This window comes from Phacochoerus africanus, chromosome 3 (genome assembly GCF_016906955.1).
Source record: "Phacochoerus africanus isolate WHEZ1 chromosome 3, ROS_Pafr_v1, whole genome shotgun sequence".
NCBI lineage: Eukaryota > Metazoa > Chordata > Mammalia > Artiodactyla > Suidae > Phacochoerus > Phacochoerus africanus.
Window position 1 is genome coordinate 94,374,634 of NC_062546.1, and position 20,820 is coordinate 94,395,453.

Here is a 20,820-nt window from a genome sequence, read left to right on the forward strand (position 1 = left end):
TGCCTTTGGAATGGATTAGCAATGAAATCCTGCTGTGTAGCACTGGGAACTCTGTCTAGTCACTTCTGATGGAGCATAATAATGTGAAAAAAAAGAATGTATACATGTATGTGTAACTGGGTCACCATGCTGTACAGTAGAAAACTGACAGAACACTGTAAACCAGCTATAATGGAAAAAAATTAAAAATCATTATATTAAAAAAAGAACAAAAAAATAAATTAAGGTATGCACATTGTTCTTTTAGACATGATACTTTTGCACACTTAATAGACTATAGACTAGGAAACCAAAAAAAAATTCATGTGAGTTGCATCGCATCACATGCTTGCGATGTTCACTTTATTGCAGAGGTCTAGAACTGACCTTGCAGAATCCCTGAGGTGTAATGTGGTGTTAAATAATGCTCGGGGTGATCTGTGATGTGAGCATCTCTGATGGTTCCCTGGCAGGCTTCTTGCCCTTTTTCATGAAGTTACCTGTCTGGTCACGGTAAAGCTGTGGTTGAGACCAGGTTATAGGTTCCTTGGCATCACATACAGTGAGCAAGTAGCTCATTCCAGGACAACCTGTCTAGATGTTATCTCAAGATGAAGTAATTTCTTTCACTGTATTTGCTGCTCTTGACTTCATGTAATTAAGACATTATCTTTGTTTATTCCTTAAATTTTCTTATATTGATTGTAAATTAATTTTGCTTACAGATTTATTCTAGCCGAGACCTGGAGGAATCCATAAACAAGATTAGAGAAATACTGTCTGATGACAAGCATGATTGGGAGCAAAGAGTAAATGCTGTAAGCTGGTGATTTTGTGTGATTACATTTTCATTGGATATTTGAAGGCTCTAAATATTGCATTATGAAATTACAGTACTTCTCTAATGAATTTTAAGTGCTAAATATTTTAAAGATAATTCCATATTTACATTTTATCTTTTTGGGGGATTACTTTACTTCTGTTTTTAAAACATGCCAACTTCTATCTTTTTGTTCTTTGAACAAAGACCTACCTGTGGGATGACCACTGCTCTTACCTTAGGAAAGATTTGACTCTGTGACTTTTGACCAGGAAAGTGGCTTTTTAGTGACATTTTCAGTGTGTGTCCCTCTATTGCAGTCTTTCTTCCTATCTTTAATGAAAATAGGTGGGCTGAACATTAAGGCGCAGGGACATTCAAATGAAGGGCACATCTTCTCTAAGGAAAGCTCTTTTGTGTTGGGTGTCCAGTGGGGAGGGGGCTGCTTCTTCTTTGACTCATTAAATAAATGGCAGTGGAGTAGGATGTGGGGGAAGGTAAACTTAGGGAAGGCACTTTTACAAGCTTAAAGGTTTTAGTTACTGTATCCTTAGTATTGCATAAATACTCTAACATGTTTCCAATTAAAAAATACATTTCTTAGAATACTTGTAGATACTAATTTTAAAAATTATTTCTTATTTGTGATCCTTAGATTTATTACTATTTAGTTGGCCGAATGGCTTTTTGGAAAACTGTTTATGTATCATTTAGCTGTGATGTTAAGCTCTAATATTTGATGACTTCTATTGTTTTGTATATTCTAATCATTGCTTTGGATCTCTCTTAATTTTCCCTACCCCTTTAGCTAAAAAAGATTAGATCTCTACTTTTGGCTGGTGCTGCTGAGTATGATAACTTCTTCCAACATTTGCGTCTTTTGGATGGAGCCTTTAAGCTCTCTGCTAAGGACCTGCGGTCTCAGGTAGTGCGGGAGGCTTGTATCACCTTGGGGTAAGGATTGTGACATTCTTGTCCTCACATGTCATCGTATTGTAGCCTTGGCTCCGTGCTTCAGAGGTGGCTCATTGAATATGACGCTGGCTTTCTTTCACACAACTTAGGCACATTCCACTTAAACTGTGTTACTTCTTGCACAGTAATTCCTGACCAATTATGTTAAGTGTGACAGATTTTAAGTTTTATTCAGTGACTTAGCTCTGAAGCCTCTATTTTAAACGTGGAGCAGTTATTCTTAATACGGATAAGTGAAATCTTACAAAATTTTATTCTCAGCCTTCTTGTTGACTATGCCGGCTAGATATAGCATGATTATTAGAACTTTTGTTTGTTTCCAGAAGAATGCTGTAGCTATAAAGGCATGTCTTGCAGTAAAATTTTATCCTCACTAAACCTGTGTCAGTGCCTAAAACATCTGTGTTAGAAAGTATGTTAAATATCAAGACAGCAGCAGTTGTAAGGTGGCTTTGCAGCTCTTTAAAGTTTTAACCTCAGATATTAAAGCCTGAATGTTATATGTTAAAAATAAAAGAGCAGGAGTTCCTGTCGTGGCTCAGTGGTTAATGAATCTGACTAGGAACCATGAGGTTGCGGGTTCGATCCCTGGCCTTGCTCAGTGGGTTAAGGATCCAGTGTTGCAGTGAGCTGTGGTGTGGATTGCAGACACGGCTCGGATCTGGCATTGCTGTGGCTCTGGTGTAGGCAGGCGGCTATAGCTCCGATTAGATTCCTAGCCTGGGAACCTCTGTGTGCCATGGGAGCGGCCCTAGAAAAGGCAAAAAGACAAAAAAAAATAAATAAATAAAATAAAAGAGCAAAAAGGGGGAGGGAGCTTCTTCATATTTGTGTTTTATTACTATATGATTAATTTGTTTTTTGCTATTTTAAGAGTAATTGGTTAGAAGTTATTTATTTAAAAAAAAAAAGAGCAAACTCTTGGACTGGTAGCTGTTTGCATCCTCTATGTGCATGTTGGAAGTGTTTTTAAAGTATTTTACTTAGACCTTTGTCCTTTATCCTGAGATGACTTTAAATGAAGGCTCTAAAATGTTCAGAGGTATATGTGCTACACTATTTGCAGGAACTGTGACTATAGCCTAGTGTTCCTTTCTCATTGTAGGCATCTGTCATCGGTTCTCGGGAATAAGTTTGACCATGGAGCTGAAGCCATTATGCCAACTATCTTTAATTTAATTCCAAACAGTGCCAAAATTATGGCCACCTCTGGTGTCGTAGCTGTTAGGTTAATCATTCGGGTGAGTATAGCGGGGGCCATCCCTCACATAAGCAAGTGGTAAATGGCAGTGGTGGTTGAGAAGCACTTGTTGGGGCCATTTTTCATTTGAGTGATTATGTACATGGAATCATTTTGTACAGCCAAGGTTGGCCTTTTCCCCACTTACCTAGAGCCTTTTCCATCCCCTGGTGTGCCCTGGGGGTGTGGTGCAGTTACTGAGGTGGATCAGCCACTCATCATTGACTTTAAATATGTCAACATGTGCATCTGCTTCTGAGTTTATACTCTGTTCTCTGTGTCCAAGCATCACTCCTGTTCTTCCTTCCTTAATCCCGAGTCGTTCCCTTTTAGGTGTTTATGCTTGTGCTATTATTTGCCTAAATTTTTTGTTTAAGTAATTGTGTATAAGTGCAGAAACGAAATAGGGTCTTTAGTTAAAGTTTTCGAAACACTCAGTTAGATTTAAATAATTAGCTGAGGCATTGACATGCACATTTTCAGTAAAACCTGACAATTCACAGAGGCTTAAAGTTCTACACCGTTTCCTCGCCATCAAGTCCCTTTTCTGCACAGGCAGCCCTTGAATCTGGGCTTGATGATGATCACTGAAATCTGTGCAGAATATTCGTCATTATTGTGAGTTACTTTGTTCGTGCTATTTTTAGTTCTCACATGTGCACCATCTACTTAAGTGTTAAACCAGAAGCCGTTTTTGGACATTTCCACTGAAACTGTATTAACAGGTGTAGGTCTGCCGACTGCCTTTGCACTCACTCTCTCTCTACTGCTCAGGTGGTTTAGACTTCATACCAGCAGTTTGTTTTGAGTTTAGGCTTATTTATGTATCATTCCTGCCGTCTGTTCTGGCTCTGTAAATTCTGTCATGCCCTTTAGCAATATCCAGAGGAATTCTTTTTTCTTAATCTGAATATATGCTTTATATATGCTTTAGGTAGGCTAGTCAGGAAGTGGTTGTCCAAGTTGCGTTTTTTGTTCTTGTCCACAGCACACACACATCCCTAGGCTGATACCTGTCATAACAAGCAACTGTACCTCCAAGTCTGTCGCAGTTAGAAGGTACGTTTTTAAAGCATTTCCTCATTATTTTTGAAACTAAAAAAAATTTCATATTTCTCTCCATGAAAAAAGTTTATTTTAAACGTTTGATATCATTTAAAATTGCTGTGATAAATACCTTTGGATTGAGGGGTCATGATCTAAATTGTTTGGAAAGTAAATTTGGACAGCCATTATTATTTTTGTCTTTGCATGTGAGTGTGGGAGAGTGTGTGTGGAGGTTATTGGGGGAGGGGGATGTAGCCCTGTACGTTGTTTTCCTGAAATGGTTCCCCTACCTCTGTCATTGGTCTGCCCTGTTCCCTGAATAAAGGCAATAGCTGCATGCCTGAAAAAACATTGTAAAAATCAGTGGCAGTCATTTGATATTAAATAAGTAGGAGGTAGTGTGTGTGGTTTGCAGCTTCTGGTAGTGATGCCTGGACTCTGAATCCTCACCATCACCTCCCTGGGCTGCACAGTGACAGGAGGTGGCCCCTGAAGACATGGCCTGGGCAGCCAGCGGGGGCTTTGTCTTGTGCCAAGGGGCCTGCCCAGCCCACGAGTGGGGAATAAGGGCCATGTTCTCTAGCTGGGATCTGTGGGTCTTGACTGTTGAGTCAGGGTCTTTTGAGAATCTTGAAATCTGTGGACCCTTTTCTCAGGAAAATGTAAACACACAGAAGTCCTGTGTAGGTTTTCTGAGGATTTGTGGAAACCATGAGAGCTCATATCTAGAGCTTTATAGGGTAAATTAATGGCAGGCCTGGGCAGTAGCCACCTGGCGTATCCCTCTAATCCTGTGTCCTGGTCCAGCCCAGGGGAGGAGAGGGCTTAGAGCACAGCTGACCCCGGCCACCTGCTGGCTGTCCTTTCCCAGTATTAGGTTGCATCTGCCAGGGTTTCCTTGGTACGGGATCCTTCTAAGCTTGAAGCGGTCCCTGGATCCATCTTATTAACAGGGAGGCAAGAGGAAGAAAAGGGGAACAATCTAGCTACGTGAAGCCAGGAAGAAAGAAATGTTCTTGCTGAACTGAAAAAGCTTGATTTCTTTTTTTTTTTTTTTTTTTTTTTGGTCTTTTTTGTTGTTGTTGCTATTTCTTGGGCCACTCCCGCGGCATATGGAGGTTCCCAGGCTAGGGGTTGAATCGGAGCTGTAGCCACCAGCCTACGCCAGAGCCACAGCAACGCGGGATCCGAGCCGCGTCTGCAACCTACACCACAGCTCACGGCAAGGCCGGATCGTTAACCCACTGAGCAAGGGCAGGGACCGAACCCGCAACCTCATGGTTCCTAGTCGGATTCGTTAACCACTGCACCACGACGGGAACTCCGAAAAAGCTTGATTTCTAACAGCAAAGCACAGTTCAGTGTGGCTGAGGAATGCTGTCTGCCCTTGACCTCCTTCGGGGCAGAGCGGTCCAGCTTCCCCTGGAGATGAACATGTGGAGATGGAATCGGAGGTGGAGGGTGCCGGGAGGCTGCCCACCTACCCAGTTGCAGGGTTGTTCTGTGGTGCAGGCATTTGGGGCTTGACACTTAGTGGAAGCTTAGTGAGTGGTCATTGATAGGAGAATTTGCTGCTGCTGCTCTTGTTCTGGTTGTCACTACTGATTTAGGTCTCCAGGAGCAATTCGGAATGTGTTTTTCCTTTGCGGGGAAGGCAGAGTTGCTCCAGTGACATTACACAGATCTTTGGGGAGCGTTGCAGGATGTTTAGTATATCAGCAGACTTGGGTCACCATGTCAAAGATACCATGCCCAGGGGACTTAGACAACAGGGATTTCCTTTCTCTCAGCTCTCGAGGCTGGAGCTCGGAGCCCAGGGTGCCCGAAGACTCGAGTTCTAATGGCAGTAGCTCACAGATGGCTGCTTTCATGCTATGTCTTCATGATGAAGGGAGAGCACAGCCAGCTCTTAGTGTTTCTCCTTCAAGGGACCCTCATCCCATCATGAGAGTGCCACTTTCATGGCCCATGTCAAGCTCATTACCTCCCGGAGGCCCCATCTCCAAACACTGTCATGCTGTGGGTTAAGGCAGTAACAGAAGGATTAGGGGTAGTAATTCAGTCCATAGCATTTAACAGTTCTAGCTAAATACAAACAATATCATGCGGTTACTGTGACAGCAGAAAGGCCACTCCTTTCACCAGCTTCTGAGCCACACACCCAGGTTGATATTCCTGTGTTTAGTGGGATGAGTCTTGCTCAGAGCTATGCATCTTAATGATAAAAGGAGCAACAGGGACCATCCTGACCCAGTCCCTCTGCCTTCCGAAGGTAGAGAGAGCCAAGGAGGGCCCTGTAACCAAAACCCTGCACTCAGCCTGTGCCTCAGAATTTGTAAGAATAGACCACCCAATCTCCCTGCCTTCAAGGAGTTTATCATTTTGGGGGGAGGCTAAAAACAGTAACGGAAAGTAGTATAAGAGTAAGTTACAACATCTGTATTGTGGATTTAGGAATTTATAGAGCAGTGATTAAAACTAGCTGGTATAGTCCCAAAAAGCCTCACAGACAAGTTAAAAAATTGAGCTGCTTGTTGAATGATGAGTAGGATTAGGTGAAGAGACAAGTTCCAGCCAGATGTGCATAATTAATGCAGTGTTTAAATAATGTCATCACTGATAAACCTGTGTGTATGATTTTAGCCTGAAAACTTGAAAACAAAGCCTAATTTACAGGTGATATTTTTGACTAACTAGATTGTTCCAAAACACATTTAAGACGAGAATTAGCCCTAAAGATAGCTGTAATCACTAAAGAATAGGTCCGTAAATAAAGACTTATGTGCATACACATTGAAGAGACAAGAAAGCTCCACACCAGGAAATGAGGTGGGGAAAGGGGAGAAGTAGGTTGGGGCAGGGGCGGGGAAAGCCACGGTGAGCGCAGAATGTGCCCCGTCAGTCAGTGTCTCCCCAACACCCCCCTGCCACCAGCCCTGGCATCAGGTTGAATCTCTCTTGGGCTCTCCTGGAGCCGTGTGCTCCTGGCACAGGCGGAGTGCTTCCTGTCTGTCCTGCTCACAGGATTGTGTCTTGGTTCCCACTGTCTCTCTAGCATCTAGCACAGGGGAAGAGTTGATTAGAGATTTATGGAGTGATTAATTGTATGGATCATGAGATTTTGAATTGAGAAGATGATGGGAAGGAAGGGCTGATCATTAATGAAAGCGTGCCTTCTGATTGGTCTCCTTGAATGGGTTCCTTACTTCTGACAGTATTTATTCTACCAAGATGGATACCCTGGAATTCAGGAAAAGGAAGTTCTGAGGAGGTAGGACTGGAAGTGGCTGTGGGTGATAGAATTCAAAGGAGATGGGACCAGATGGGACCAGTGTCGTTTTCTGCATGAACCAGACCAAGAAAGAGGACTGAAGTGAAAAGCTTTAAAAAGAAAGGGTGTTTGTTGGAAGACTGGAGAGAGGAAAATGGCTGAGTGGCTAATGAAAAATTGATTTTAAGCATTTGGCAGGAAAATTTGGTAAACCCTTTGTTTCTCAGGAGACTTTTTTTTTTTTTTTCCTCTTTAGGGCAATACCATAGATGTACCATTGATCACCATAGATGCTTAATTTTTTTGATTTGCTTTGGTTTTCAGTTAGTTCTGCTTCCATTTGTATGTTCCATTTTTTGACTCATAAAAAAATGGAGGAAATTTACCAATTCTAAAAGGTAATGGGTCACTGAAGAAAAAAGACCTTTATTTTAATCAACACACAACCGATTAAGTTATGTACTTTACAATTTTCAGGCGCTGTTTTGAATTTTTAGATTTACTCTTGCAAGAATGGCAGACGCATTCGCTGGAACGGTAAGCATCTGATTTGCTGGTTTTTCCTCTGGATTGAATCTTGAGATTTAATGTCTCAGCAAGCAGTCCAACCCACTTCTTAGAAGAAGTGAAGGCAAGCATTTGTTTGCGTGAACACTGCTATTGCCTCTCCTGATGTGAGGCACGTACCACTGGCAGCAGCTTTTAGTGAGTTCCGTGCACTTTCACGGTGCCCTGTGACACCGTCCAGCCAAGGATGTGCTCGCATGGAATCTGATCCTGCTGTGCGACATCCTGTCAGTTCCAACGAGGTAAATGTTTAAAGCTGCCATAGAGGCAAGGGGGAACCTGACAATCCTTGGAGGAATTTCTCCCATTTGCAAGTTTTCTTTCTGCTCTCTCTGTATCAGAAAGTCAGCAGTTTTCTCTTTATTCAGGTTGGTGTGTGGTGAGCTTCACATCATCGTGATAAAATGTGGGATTATGGCAGAAGTCTTTTTTTTTTTTTTTTTTGTCTTTTTAGGGCTGTACCCACAGCATATAGAGAATTTCCAGGCTAGGGGTCCAATCGGAACTATAGCTGCTGGCCTATGCCGCAGCCACAGCAATGCGGGATCCGAGCTGTATCTATGACCTACACCATAGCTCACCACAATGCTGGATCCTTAACCCACCGAGTGAGCCCAGGAATCAAACCTGCATCCTCATGGATACTAGTCAGGTTCATTAACCACTGAGCTGTGACACAAACTCTGGATTATGGCAGAATTCTTAAAGAAGTATGTCTCTCTTTGAGATTTATTCTTAGCCACTTTTAGTTCCTGCCAATTTAAGGTGCCTCTTATTCTTTCTGAGTTAAATTTAGAGACTATAGAGGGTAATATTGTTCCACCCAGTTTTTACTGGTGCTTTGTGAAGAACCTGACAACATGTTAGACATGTTATTAGCTGTGGAATTTTAATACACTGAGCACTCCTGGGAGTACAGTTCTCTGTGCAGTGGTCAGAGAGGAAATGCCAGGCCTTCCAGAAGGAAAATTTCACCTGAAAATACTTTGAATCTCAAGACAGTAGCACATTTAAAAAGTATTTTCTTGTTCTTTAATGTCTTGAGTATTATATCTTCTTTTGGCAATGGCTTTGGGATTTAGAGGGAGAAGGTGGAATGAAGATTTAATGTGGGTACAGGTGAGCAAGACAGAAAAGCATGATCACCTCAGGTGAGCCCTGTGTGCAGCCTCCAAGCAGGTACTCACCCAGTATCGACTGGATGAGTGGGGAACAAGGCAGAGACTTGAGATGCTTGTCAAATTGGTACCTAGTCTTTGTTCTGTGAAACTGTTCATTCCAGTTGTTGCCTTTTTCTTAAAACTATTAGATATTCAGTGAAACAGTTGAATGCTTTCTTTTCAGAGTGGAACATAACTAAAGAGAATACCTGTTTACAAGACAAAAACCTCTTTTCATTAGTGTTCATGTTGTGTAGAGGCACTTGGAAAAACATCCTTTAATTACAGAGATGAGATGCAGATAGCCTCTTTGGTGTTAAGATTATTATGATCGCATTACAGTTTCCACAGGAGCAGGTTCTAACCATGCAGAAGTGGGGTTTTGTTGTCTGGGTTCATAACAGATTGAGCTAAGTGAGTATGGCCTGAAAAACATCAGCCGTGACTAAAAAGGGAAAGTCGCCAGAGCTTAGGTTACCAGGGCCCAGGGTGGGAGGTGGGAGTGCTACTGGGTGGTAGGGTTCTCACTTTCTGGCTGCGTGCTTGCTGACTCTGGGCACAGAGGCCCTATGTCCGCATTGCCCATCTGAAGGGCTGTCTCATACCTACTTTTAGCCGCGTGAAACCATGGATCGATGACTGTTGCCGCTTTCTTTTCTCAACATCCAGGCATATATCAGTATTAGCCGAGACAATAAAGAAGGGGATACACGATGCCGACTCTGAGGCCAGGATAGAAGCGAGGAAGTAAGTGTTTACTCACCGCCGTGGTTATATTTCAGACTCGTTGTCCCAACTGCCTTATTAAAGGTGCATCGAGTGCATGGACATGTTTTCTTTTTTTTCTTTTTCTTTCTGTTGTCTTTTTGTCTTTTAGGGCTGCACCAGCGGCATATGGAGGTTCCCAGGATAAGGGTCTGATTGGAGCTGTAGCTGCTGGCCTACACCATAGCCACAGCAACGCAGGATCTGAGCCGCATCTGCAATCTACGCCACAGCTCACGGTGATGCCAGATCCTTAATCCACTGAGCAAGGCCAGGGCTCAAACCCGTGAATTTCAGGTTGCAAGAGCCCCCCTCGTGTTCTAGGAACTGTTCTAGATGGCTCAGCCCTGTCTTCCCTAAGCCTCTCCAGTCTTGCCAGCCAGGCACTTTAACTTCCACTTTATTGTAAGACTGAGATTCCTGGAGGGGTGGGTTCAGGCCGGCCTCCTTTGACTGGACTGCCCCGGCGCCCTGCTGATTCCAGGGCTGGGCTCTGTCCCCCACAGTGTCCCATGCCCCGCCCAGTGCTCAGTACAGCTGTGTGTTTCCCCAGGTGTTACTGGGGTTTCCACAGTCACTTCAGCAGAGAAGCAGAGCACCTGTACCACACCTTGGAGTCCTCTTACCAGAAAGCACTGCAGTCCCACCTGAAGAACTCAGACAGCATCGCGTCTCTGCCGCAGTCCGACCGCTCGTCTTCCAGCTCGCAGGAGAGTCTCAAGTAAGAAGGCCTGGCTCTGCTTGGTGGTGTGGACGCCCTGTTTCAGCACTTGCCAAACAAGAGCAAGGCTCTGCCTATGCTCCTCTACATGTGTGTGCCTGGTACTGTGCCCTCGACTCACATGGATCTGGTGCTGGGTCAGGTGCTGTGGGGGGTGGAGAGAGGTGGGTGGCCCTGGGCCGGTGGTCCCAGAGCAATTTTGGAATAACAGGGATGAACTATTCTCAGAGGATGTATGTGCTGCCTTAGAGACAACTGGGAAAGAGTGGGCATTCCCAGCCTGGGGCTTAGTGTGCTGCGTCCTCACCTTGTGTTTCCTCTCTGGCTCCATTTCAGACTTGGTAACTTAATGCAGATACAATGCTAAAGCTTTGGGGTTTATAAGAGCGTGGTCCATGTTACCTATAAAATTCTGAAAATGCTTTTTTTTTTTTTTGCTTTTTTGCTTTCTGGGCCACACCTGCAGCATATGGAAATTCCCAGGCTAGGGGTCAAATTGGAGCTAGAGCTTCCAGCCTACACCACAGCCACAGCAATGCCAGATCCTAGCCATATCTGCGACCTACTCTGCAGCTCAGGACAATGCTGGATCCTTAACCCACTGAGCGAGGCCAGGGATTGAACCCACATCCTCATGGATGCTAGTCGGGTTCGTTACTACTGAGCCACAACAGGAACTCTTGAGGTTATTCTTTACTGTCATAACTTTCTGTTGTCTCTTGTACTGATGCAGATAAAGTGCACTTTTCGGTAATAAACAGGTGTACCCCTTTATTTTCAGCCGTCCGCTCTCTGCCAAAAGAAGTCCCACGGGCAGTACCACCTCGAGAGGTAAGGTGGGCAGCAGGGACTTAGCACCAAGGCCTCTGGTCTGAACTGGGGTGGGCTGCTTAGGTGCCGGAAGTAGGTCCTTCCCGGGACTCTGCCCACCGTCCCTATCGGATCAAGGAGGAGGTGTCAGGATGCCTCGGGCAGCAGGCATAAGGCTCTGGGCTTTTCTCAGCCACCCCTGCTTTGTGCGGGGACACTGCCATGGAGAGTGCTGCACTTTGCTCCGAGTGCCTGTGAGCAGGGAGGTGACCCGGGGCGCGTGGAGCGGCAGCATCTTGGTGGCTATTGGAGGTGGAGGGTGGGTCGTCTGCTGAAGGGGAAGCGCCCAGGCCAAGGTGCACCTTAGGCCACGTCGTGAGAACATTGGCCAGATGGCCGTAGCTTTTCCTTCTTTCACTCCTCTTGTGAGTCAGAAATAGGATCTGTTTCTTTGAGGTTTATGGTCTTTGATTATAAAGGTATATAGTTGTGGTCACTTGTAATTTCCTTCAGCATCGGCTAAACTCTGTCTTCAGTGACCAGGAGAAACTGTTGGCTAGGGCTTTGTGCTCCAGCCTTTGTTAAAACTTGGTGTTTGTTTTTAAGAAAAGCAGAACACATTTCAGTGGTGCATGGGTAAAATTTTAGCGTGATCCTTACTAACGTTTTCTCCTTCACCACCAAAGCTTCCACAGTTAGCACCAAATCCGTGTCAACGACTGGGTCCCTGCAGCGGTCTCGGAGTGACATTGACGTGAACGCGGCCGCCAGTGCCAAATCGAAAGTCACCTCGACTCCGGGCACCACGCCTTTCAGCTCCGCAGCGGCCTTGCCTCCAGGGTCCTACGCGTCCTTAGGTAACCAGACCCCCCAGACTCTTCCCCTGGTTCTGCTGTTCTGGTTCACTTAACTGCCCATCAAATTTATTTATTGACTGATAAGTGTTCACTGTTGCAGGGCTGATATTTAAGTGTAGGTGACTCTGCCCTGACCTCTAGTCTACAGCCACTCTTTGCTGGGTGTCCCATTTCTGGGGCATCACCCTGTTTAGTGACATGTCCATGAACAGAGCGTGGCCTTCCCTCAGCCTCATGTCCCCCTTCCTGGCAGTCCTGCCAGCACCCATTCCACCTTCTGTGTGGCCAAAGCTGGGTGTTCTCCTGCCTGACGCCAGTGGGAGCAGAGCCAAAGGGTTTAGTGAGAGTCACTGGGGACAGTGGCTGCAGTTTCCCGGTTTGAGTATCTGACTGATGTGGGGGAGCTGGTGGGCAGCAAGGGGCCTCTCCCACGGGTGTGATGGACTTGCTAAAAAGCGTAGCAAATCGGAAGAGAGTGCTGACCTTGGTGGTCTGCTTGGAGGAGTGTGTACTTATGCTGGCAGTAGCCCAAAAGGCTTTTCTAAAGAGTCAATATCTGACAGAAAAGTAGGTCAGTTTTTCAGCAGGCACTTAACACGTGTAAGTGCAGCTGATAGTTTACTTCTGTTTATTATTGTTAAGGCAGAGTTATTCAAAGCTAAAGTGTGGAGACTTGGCTGGATTAGTTTTAGTTTGGATTTTAAGGAAATGAATACAGTTTAAACTTTATGAAACCTTGGGACTTATTACTTATATGGCTTACAACCTAGTTCCATTGCCAGTGCTGAAACTAATGTTCCAAACTGTCTTGAGCATGGAAGTGTAATGAGAGAGAGAACACCAAGAGGTTACTGGGCCTGACCTTGGTGACCTTGACCAGGCCATGTAATCTTTGGGTCTGGTGTCTCTACCCATATATTAATTGTAATATCAGCCACCTAATTCAGATAAGTGGTAGGGACAGATGGAATTACCCGAAAGTCCTATAAGGTGAAAGAAACCATGATTGTGATAGGAACACCATTGATTTAATAGGTAAGATGTATGTTGTGGAACGTGGTTGAATCAGTCTTGTTTTCGTTACAGAAACACCTCATTGAGATGGGGACAGTGCCCGGTGAAGGCGCCTCTCTCTGTCCTTTACCTGTTGGAGCTTTGTATAGGCACCTGCACAGTCTTGTGTTGATGTGATCACGAGGGAGAGATGTGAGGGGTCTCTCCTGTGTCAAGGATTTCTGTTCATTTTAGTTCCGTTTTAAGTACTTAGCTGTGTTGCAACTCATTTGGTCAACCTTGAGTACCTGTAATTAGTATTTGTTTCATTGTTTGAAAACTTGAGTAAAGATACAGCTTTTAGAGTAACCCAGCCTTTGTTTTTCTGTGCACATTTGAGCTACTTTAACATGGACCCTGTAGGCTTTTCTCAGTGGTGGTAGATGCGCTCAGTCTTCTGCTCTGATGATAGAGAGCTGACCTTTTAGAAGCGGTCATGGTAGATTGCCTGCCCAGTGTTACTTCTCTGAACTACCAGACCAGAGTATTCCCACCCCCTCAGCATTTTCCCAGAGCTTAGCCACTTTGTCCAAATCAACAAGAGCCAGAACAGATCAGCCCCCAGTAGGCAGGCAGAATCCTTCTGAGAAGTTGTTAGAGTTGCTGCTCAGGTCGACAGTCACAGCTGTGCGGAAGTGTAGCATCAAAGCTGATGATCCTTCTCCGACCTTCTAGAGTCCAGACCCATGAGGGAAGATGCGGAGTCCGTAGGCCTTGACTCAGGTACCAAGCTGTGCAGCTTTGCTGCTGGGCTGGGCATTGCTGCGGCCGGCTTCTCGGAGCTTCTGACTTACTGCCTCTGTCCTCTGAGCCACTGTAGTAGTTTAGTTTTCCCCCTTGTTCCACCAGGACTTTGTGCCAAGGAAGAGGAACTCTTGAGAGGGTGAGGCGAGCTCAACCAAAAACATAGTCTCTCTGTCAGCCCAGGCACGGCCCGGGTTGCTGTTTTGTGTTTTGTTTTTTGAAGGCAAAAGCACATTCTACTGGGCTGATTTCTGTATGAGGTGCACTTACTTGCTTTAGACTCTGCTTTGCTGTTAAACTTGTTTCCAGTTTACTTTTATTTTAAATTGTATACTTTTGCTTTTTTAGTAGCTAATAATAACATTCTGCTTTTTCATTTCTTTAATGTTACTAACTGTTCCCTGTTATCCCTTCCCTTGTTTTTAATTTGCTTAAAGATGGTACTGCCACTAGAGCGGAGGGTAAGCGGCTTGTGTCTATGCTTGCGGTGTGTCCCCTCTCGCGGCCCTCTGTTGTCACCGAGTGTTGCCTGGTGCCCACTTGTGCCCCGGGTCCCTGCATGAGCCGTTGCACGCTGTCCCCTCCCCGCTTCTTCCTCCCGCTTCCACTGGAGTGTGCCTCCCCCCATCCCCAAGCTCTCCCCAATCCTCGTTCAGCTGGTGTAGCGTGGATGTGGGCACTGAGTACGCAGGCGTGGTCTGTGACTCGGAGCCCACACCGGGGGATGCGGTGACACTGTGCGCTGCCGGCCTCAGGTTCTGTCACCTGAAGCCCCTCCTGAGCTTTGGTTTCCTCCTCTTCACCTTGTGCTTTTGTGGGCCTCTCGGGAGTCCTCTTTCCTCTTTCAAAAATAAACAGCAGGGTCGATGGTTCAGGTTAAAGGCTGATAAAGGTTTTTTATCAGGTAGTTTCTAGACATTAAAAACATGCTTTTCTCTCCCCTGAAGCTACTGGATTACACGCTACCATGCGCATTCATGTTGCTGACACACAACCCATTCGTTCACTTATGCCCCAGCCCTCCCTGTGCTGTGTCCTCATGGTGGATACACGTCCCCGCATCCCTTTTGTTTTCTTCTCGGGTTGTTCTCCAGCGGCTCTTCCTACTGTTGCTCTCTTTTGAATTTTAGACGCGGCTGTTGCTGTTGGTCCAGGTCTTTGACTAGCACGTGCTAGACAAGATCATCTTTGCAAAGTCTCTAGATTGAAAGTGTGATGATGTTTCAAATAATTGAAATTTAGAGTATATAATAATTGAAATTTCCAGTGTCTGCTAGCACCTCATCTGTTTAAGGTAATGGCTTAGACCCCCCCAACCCCATGATGACGGTTTAACAATTAGGAACTGCCAGGTTCATTTCCTATACCATCTAAAAGGCAGGCCAGCAGAGTAGACTGGGTTTTATCTTGATGTATGCAGGTTCATGGTGCTTGTAGTCCATATACTACTTCCTAAGGGGGTCATAAAGGAGGAATTAGGAATGGAATTTTTTAAAAGGATGAACGTAATCTCCAGGTCAGTATTCTTCAGACTTAGCAGAAAAATCACCTGGATGCCTGTTAACAAGAACAGAGTCCTAGGTCTTTCCCCCTGAAAATTTCTGCTTAAGTTTGGAAGGAACACGGGAATCTCAATTTTCAACAAGCCTCACTGGTTCTGGGGGTTGGATAAGTTTTTGAAATGAAAAGTGTCCAAAATGAAAAAGGACGAAAGCCCGAATGTGGTGATAAGGACGTTGTTTTCGATAGAAGACTGAGGCTGGGTGTGAGTTTTTTCACTGTGTAGTTGATATGAGTAATTCTGGGGTTTTTTGGTCTTTTTCTAGGGCTGCACCCGAAGCATATGGAGGTTCCCAGGTTATGGGTCTAATTGGAGCCACAGCTGCCGGCCTACATCACAGACACAGCAACGCCAGATCTGAGCCGTGTCTGCAACCTACACCACAGCTCACAGCAATGGTGGATCCTTAACCGACTGAGCGGGGCCAGGATTCGAACCTGCAACTTCATGGTTCCTAGTCGGATACATAAACCACTGAGCCATGATGGAAACTCTGATGTGACTAATTTTGTATTTCTCCTTCCCTAAGAAGCGGTGCTAGTCTTTCCTCAACCTGGTGAAGGAAGTAGAGGGCTGAGTGCAGGCATGGGAATGAGAAGGAAAGGGAGGGCGTGACCTGGGAATGGAGGGTGTTTTGCCTTCTGCCCTGACTAACTTCTTAGACCTGAGTAACAAGATCGAAGTCAGCCTGTTGTCCCACCCAACAGTGGGGATTTTAAGCCTCTCCCCCCCCCCCCCCCCCCAGTTTTCTTTTCACCAGTCCAGAGCAGGGTCAGATTGCTTACTTGGTTATTGCGCCGGAGGCCAGGAACAGGTAGTCTCTTTCTGGTTCTCCTTTTCTCAAAGGGAGTTCCATGGGCCTTGGCCCCAGCCCAGGGCTGCTCAGACTGTTACAGAGCTTCTGGCTGGAGCCTCAAGCCTGATATAATGAGGGCCCAGAACTAGAGACTCTCTGGGGGCCTGTGAGTTGGGGCCCTCATTCTGTTTGCTCCTCATTTCTGGGGAGCTTAGATAAGCACAGGTTATTAGAAAAAGACAGCGGTAAATATCACTTAGCATCTTGTCTTGAGTTTCCTGTCTGCATTTTTGGGATCATTATATAGGCCTTTTGAAAATTTGTTAATAAGCCTGTTAAATATTCTACTGTTTGCTCCTGAGGTAAGAGTTAGGTACTGTCATCATCAGGAGGCAAAATGTGATTTAGAATCAGTAGTTGGATGCTCTAAATTCAAAACTCAGACAATGCATTTGAAATCTGGCACCTTCCTTACTGTAGTAATTGAGGAAAACAAATATCCTCTGAGACAAGTAGCTGTTCTAACTTTTATGACTAATCAGAAAAATATATATATATTTTTTTGTGAAGAGCTCAAGCTCAACTTTGGGACAAAAGTTTCGTTCCAGGTTATCTTTCAGTGTGTTATGTTGAGTAATTTAGGGGATTTGGAAGAAGGAGGCATTTACATTGTCTGCTATGCTGCTCATGAGAGAGTTGATAATGATTGCAGTTGACCTTGGAATAACATGGGTTTGAGCTGTGTCAGCCCATGTATAGGCAAATTTTTTCAATAAATATACAGAAGTGCACAGTCTGCTATTGGTTGAATCCGTGGATGTGAAGGGCCGACCTTGGTCCTGGGTGCCTGTGGACGGTGGTACCCACCCTGGAACCGTCCCCACACGTACCAAGGCACAGTATAGACACCCAGGTTGTCTAGAAGATGAATGCATTCCCATCTTCTCACCTAATGCTTTTTTTTTGTCTCTTTTTGCCTTTTCTAGGGCCACTCCCGCGGCACATGGAGGTTCCCAGGCTAGGGGTCTAATCAGAGCTGTAGCCACCAGCCTACACCAGAGACACAGCAACGTGGGATCCGAGCCGCATCTGCGACCTACGTCACAGCTCATGGCAACGCCGGATCCTTAATCCACTGAGCAAGGCCAGGGATGGAACCCGAAACCTCATGGTTCCTAGTCGGATTCGTTAACCACTGAGCCATGACGGAAACTCCACCTAATGCTTTTTTTAAATGTAGCTGCTTTGTTTAGCAAATGTAGTATTCATATTTTTTTTTCCCAAAGTAAGTAATTTTAAATGAAGAGTTAAAATACTTCAGTGACCAGTGGATACTTGACAGCTTACTGATGGTTTCGGAGAATAGATAATTGTATGTTATCAAGTGAGGTTAAAAGCCATGCTTAAGACTAGATAACGTTTAATCTATATATTTCAGAGAGGAAAAAGAAAAAAAATCCATGCTTAATCAAGTATTGATTTTCATTAGGGTTACGCAATAAAAACTATGTAGCCTTGTCTGCTCTTCAGAAAAAGGATTTTAGATTTTAGTTTGTTTTACTGGGGAATTAAATTTTTGGTATTGATGAATGTTTCATCCAAGAACTCTGAATTTTAAGTCGGCCTTTTTACACAATGAAAAAAATATGTATATCTGTCTATAGAAGTAAAAGAGTGTTGGAGTTCTCTTGTGGTGCAATGGGTTAAGGATCCAACGTTGTCAATGCTGTGGGTGAGCTTGGTCCCTGGCCCAGGAACTTATGCATACCCATGGGCATGGCCAAAGAAAAAGTGTGAAATTTCCTTTATCTTTTTTTTTTTTTTTTGGAGGAGGGGAGTGGTGGTTCTTGTAGGTAGCAAAATTTACAAGTGATCTCCTTTCCAAATTTTGATTCTTTCAAAAATGCCATGTGTGAGTAGAGGTTGGTTTTATTGTGCCCCAAACAGTAAGTGGTAAAACTGATAGATGTACATACATGTCCCAGTTCTGTGGAGTGTGGTTCACCTGGGAGACCTTTTAATTCCTGGAGCCTCAAAATAGGGAGTTGGCCGGGGGACTGAACCCCTAGTGAGGAGAGGCTGTCTTGTTAATTGTCTTAGGCTATACTGGATATGGGAAAACCAGGTACACAGGTTTAGTTTCCCATTTAGAGGGCTTTTCTAGGAGAACGGCAAAGTGACCGGAAGAAATTTTCAACAGCGCTATTAAATAGCCACGAGACACAGATACTCTTTTTTTTTTTTTTTCCTGTGAAAGTCAAAGACTGTAGTTCTCTTATGGTCTTTGTTTCCCCGGGTCTGCTTTTCTTCAGGTCTGTTTTTTTTGGTGCATCTCTTGTCTCTCCGTCCAGAATTTTCTTCCTGCTGTACAGTTCTCCAGTATCTCTTTTCTGTTTCTCTTACACTGACTTTTTTCTTCTTTCACCTCTTTCTGTCTCTGTCATAACACTATATGAATGAATATGTCATTAACACATCCTAATGTAGAACCGAAGTATATTTTTACTGTTTCTTGGATTTATTGAGTAAACTATGTTTTTCCTAAATACCACAGAATATTTCCTATCATCTCTTTAAAATGTATATTGGCACTTATAGTAGTACTGTCAAATTAATAGAATGAATAAAAACAAATCTCTTCCAATAGAAGAAATACATATCTGAGTACAGTACAATAGAGGCCCTTTAAACTCCCCCAAACAGATTTTAAGGGTGCCCATCAAACCTGTTTGGGGGAGTTTTTTGTTTTTGTTTTGTTTTGTCTTTGGTCTCTTAGGGCCACACTCATGGCAGGTTCCCAGGCTAGGGGTTGAATCAGAGCTTGTAGCCGCTGGCCTACAACCACAGCAGCCCCATGTCTGAGCCACGTCTGAGACCCACACCACAGCTCACGGCAGCGCCAGATCCTTAACCCATTGAGTGAGGTGACGCCAGGGATCAAACCTGCGTAGTCATGGATGCTAGTCACCTTCATTTCTGCTGAGCCATGACAGGAACTCCAAGGGCCTCTGTTTTAAGATAAGTCCCTAGGGCAGACAAGAAGTAGGCCCTTGAGCTCACCCTAGGTGAGAGTAAGGGTTGGCATTAACCCTGCATTGTAAAAGCGCTACATATCCATGAAAAGGTGGGCTGGGGAAAAATATTTTTATCTACAAATTGACATGATCTCTCTCTTGACTTTGTCCTGGGTGGAGGGAAAACCAGGCTTCCCTAATTTGTGTTTAAGTTTCTCTTCTCATACAAGTTGTGCTTTCAGTTTTTGTTATCTGTGGTAGCTGGGGAACCGCAAACTGAGGAATTAAAGTGGTCTTTGTTTACAGCCCCTAAAGGTGCCTGACAGGAACAAACACTGAACTGCTACAGAGTTAGCCCCTTTCAAATCTGGTTTCTCAGGGTTCCCACAGATTAAAATATGCCAAACAAAAGTTCATAGTCCAGAATTACATCCAAGATGAATGAGAAACAGCAGAGAAAAAGAAATAAGAACTTAATCCTTCAGGACTTAAGGATCTTTTATATAGTATAAAATTGCTATATTTAAATGTTTAAAAGAAATAAGAAAGTTGCATTTTTAGCGCTATGTAGAATGTAGTAGTCTGAGTGATCCTCCCGGTTGAAAACAAATTGATCACCCATCTGGAATAGAAGCAGTGAAGCTACACATCTGCAAACCTCAGCAAAAGCAGCAACCCTCATAGGTTAGGCCCAAAGCTGGCTTGCATCCTGAGGTTTCTGACTGGATCCAGGAGACCTGGGGCATTTGCTGTGATGAGTGCTCAGGATGTGGAGTGATAGGAAGTAAGCCTGGGCCCACCCCAGACCTGCGTCGTCACTGGTAACCAAGAAGGTAACTCTACTAAATTGAAGAGGACCAAAGGGCACCTTGACTCTTGGGTGGAGCAGGGAAAGTAATCTTCCCTGAGATTAATTGGGCTTTCTTGAAGATTTTTGTTCAGAATTTATGCTATCTTTGTGGTCTGAAAAACCCAAGTAGGTAAATCATTCTCAAATGGCACTGGACCTCTTGGGGCCTCAGGGCACCAGCAGAAGCAAACATAGGTCCTCATTGGAAGAACCCAACTTCAGGCTAAATCTTAGAGAATTCCCATGAAGTTCTAAGAGGAGAAACGGTTTTGTCTTAATATTTAAAGAAATAAAAAGAAAATGTTGGAAGAAAAGGCAATAAGAAACTCTGAAGAATGACCAAGCAGGTTATAAAAAAGAACAAACGGGTCTTCTAGAAATGAAAAATAGTAAGTTATTAAAATTTAAAACTCAGTGGATAAATTAAGCAGGAGAATCACTATTGCTGAAGAATAAATTCATGGGATTTAAGATAAGAAGATAAGGTCCAGAGTATAGTGCAGAAGGATGGAGTTGGAAAATATGGAGATGTTGTGTCATAGGGAAGGCAGAGAAGACATTTAACCTTTCCAGATGGATTTTAAGAAGAG

The 20,820-nt window shown here is 44.4% G+C and overlaps 1 protein-coding gene across 20 annotated transcripts in view; it reads left to right on the top strand.

Moving 5' to 3' along the window:
* Positions 1 to 20,820, top strand: part of CLASP1 (cytoplasmic linker associated protein 1) — a 262,487-nt gene that overhangs the window by 146,222 nt on the left and 95,445 nt on the right. For 15 of the 20 annotated variants that reach the window (XM_047772150.1, XM_047772154.1, XM_047772155.1 and 12 more), the window contains exons 12-21: positions 705 to 797; positions 1,608 to 1,753; positions 2,880 to 3,015; positions 4,003 to 4,073; positions 7,810 to 7,869; positions 9,729 to 9,806; positions 10,378 to 10,545; positions 11,327 to 11,376; positions 12,042 to 12,212; positions 13,941 to 13,988. In XM_047772150.1, coding sequence (XP_047628106.1) covers positions 705 to 797; positions 1,608 to 1,753; positions 2,880 to 3,015; positions 4,003 to 4,073; positions 7,810 to 7,869; positions 9,729 to 9,806; positions 10,378 to 10,545; positions 11,327 to 11,376; positions 12,042 to 12,212; positions 13,941 to 13,988 — 1,021 coding nt within the window. The remainder of the gene's footprint in view (positions 1 to 704; positions 798 to 1,607; positions 1,754 to 2,879; positions 3,016 to 4,002; positions 4,074 to 7,809; positions 7,870 to 9,728; positions 9,807 to 10,377; positions 10,546 to 11,326; positions 11,377 to 12,041; positions 12,213 to 13,940; positions 13,989 to 20,820) is intronic. The other 5 variants (XM_047772152.1, XM_047772169.1, XM_047772167.1 and 2 more) reach the window with 1 other exon arrangement.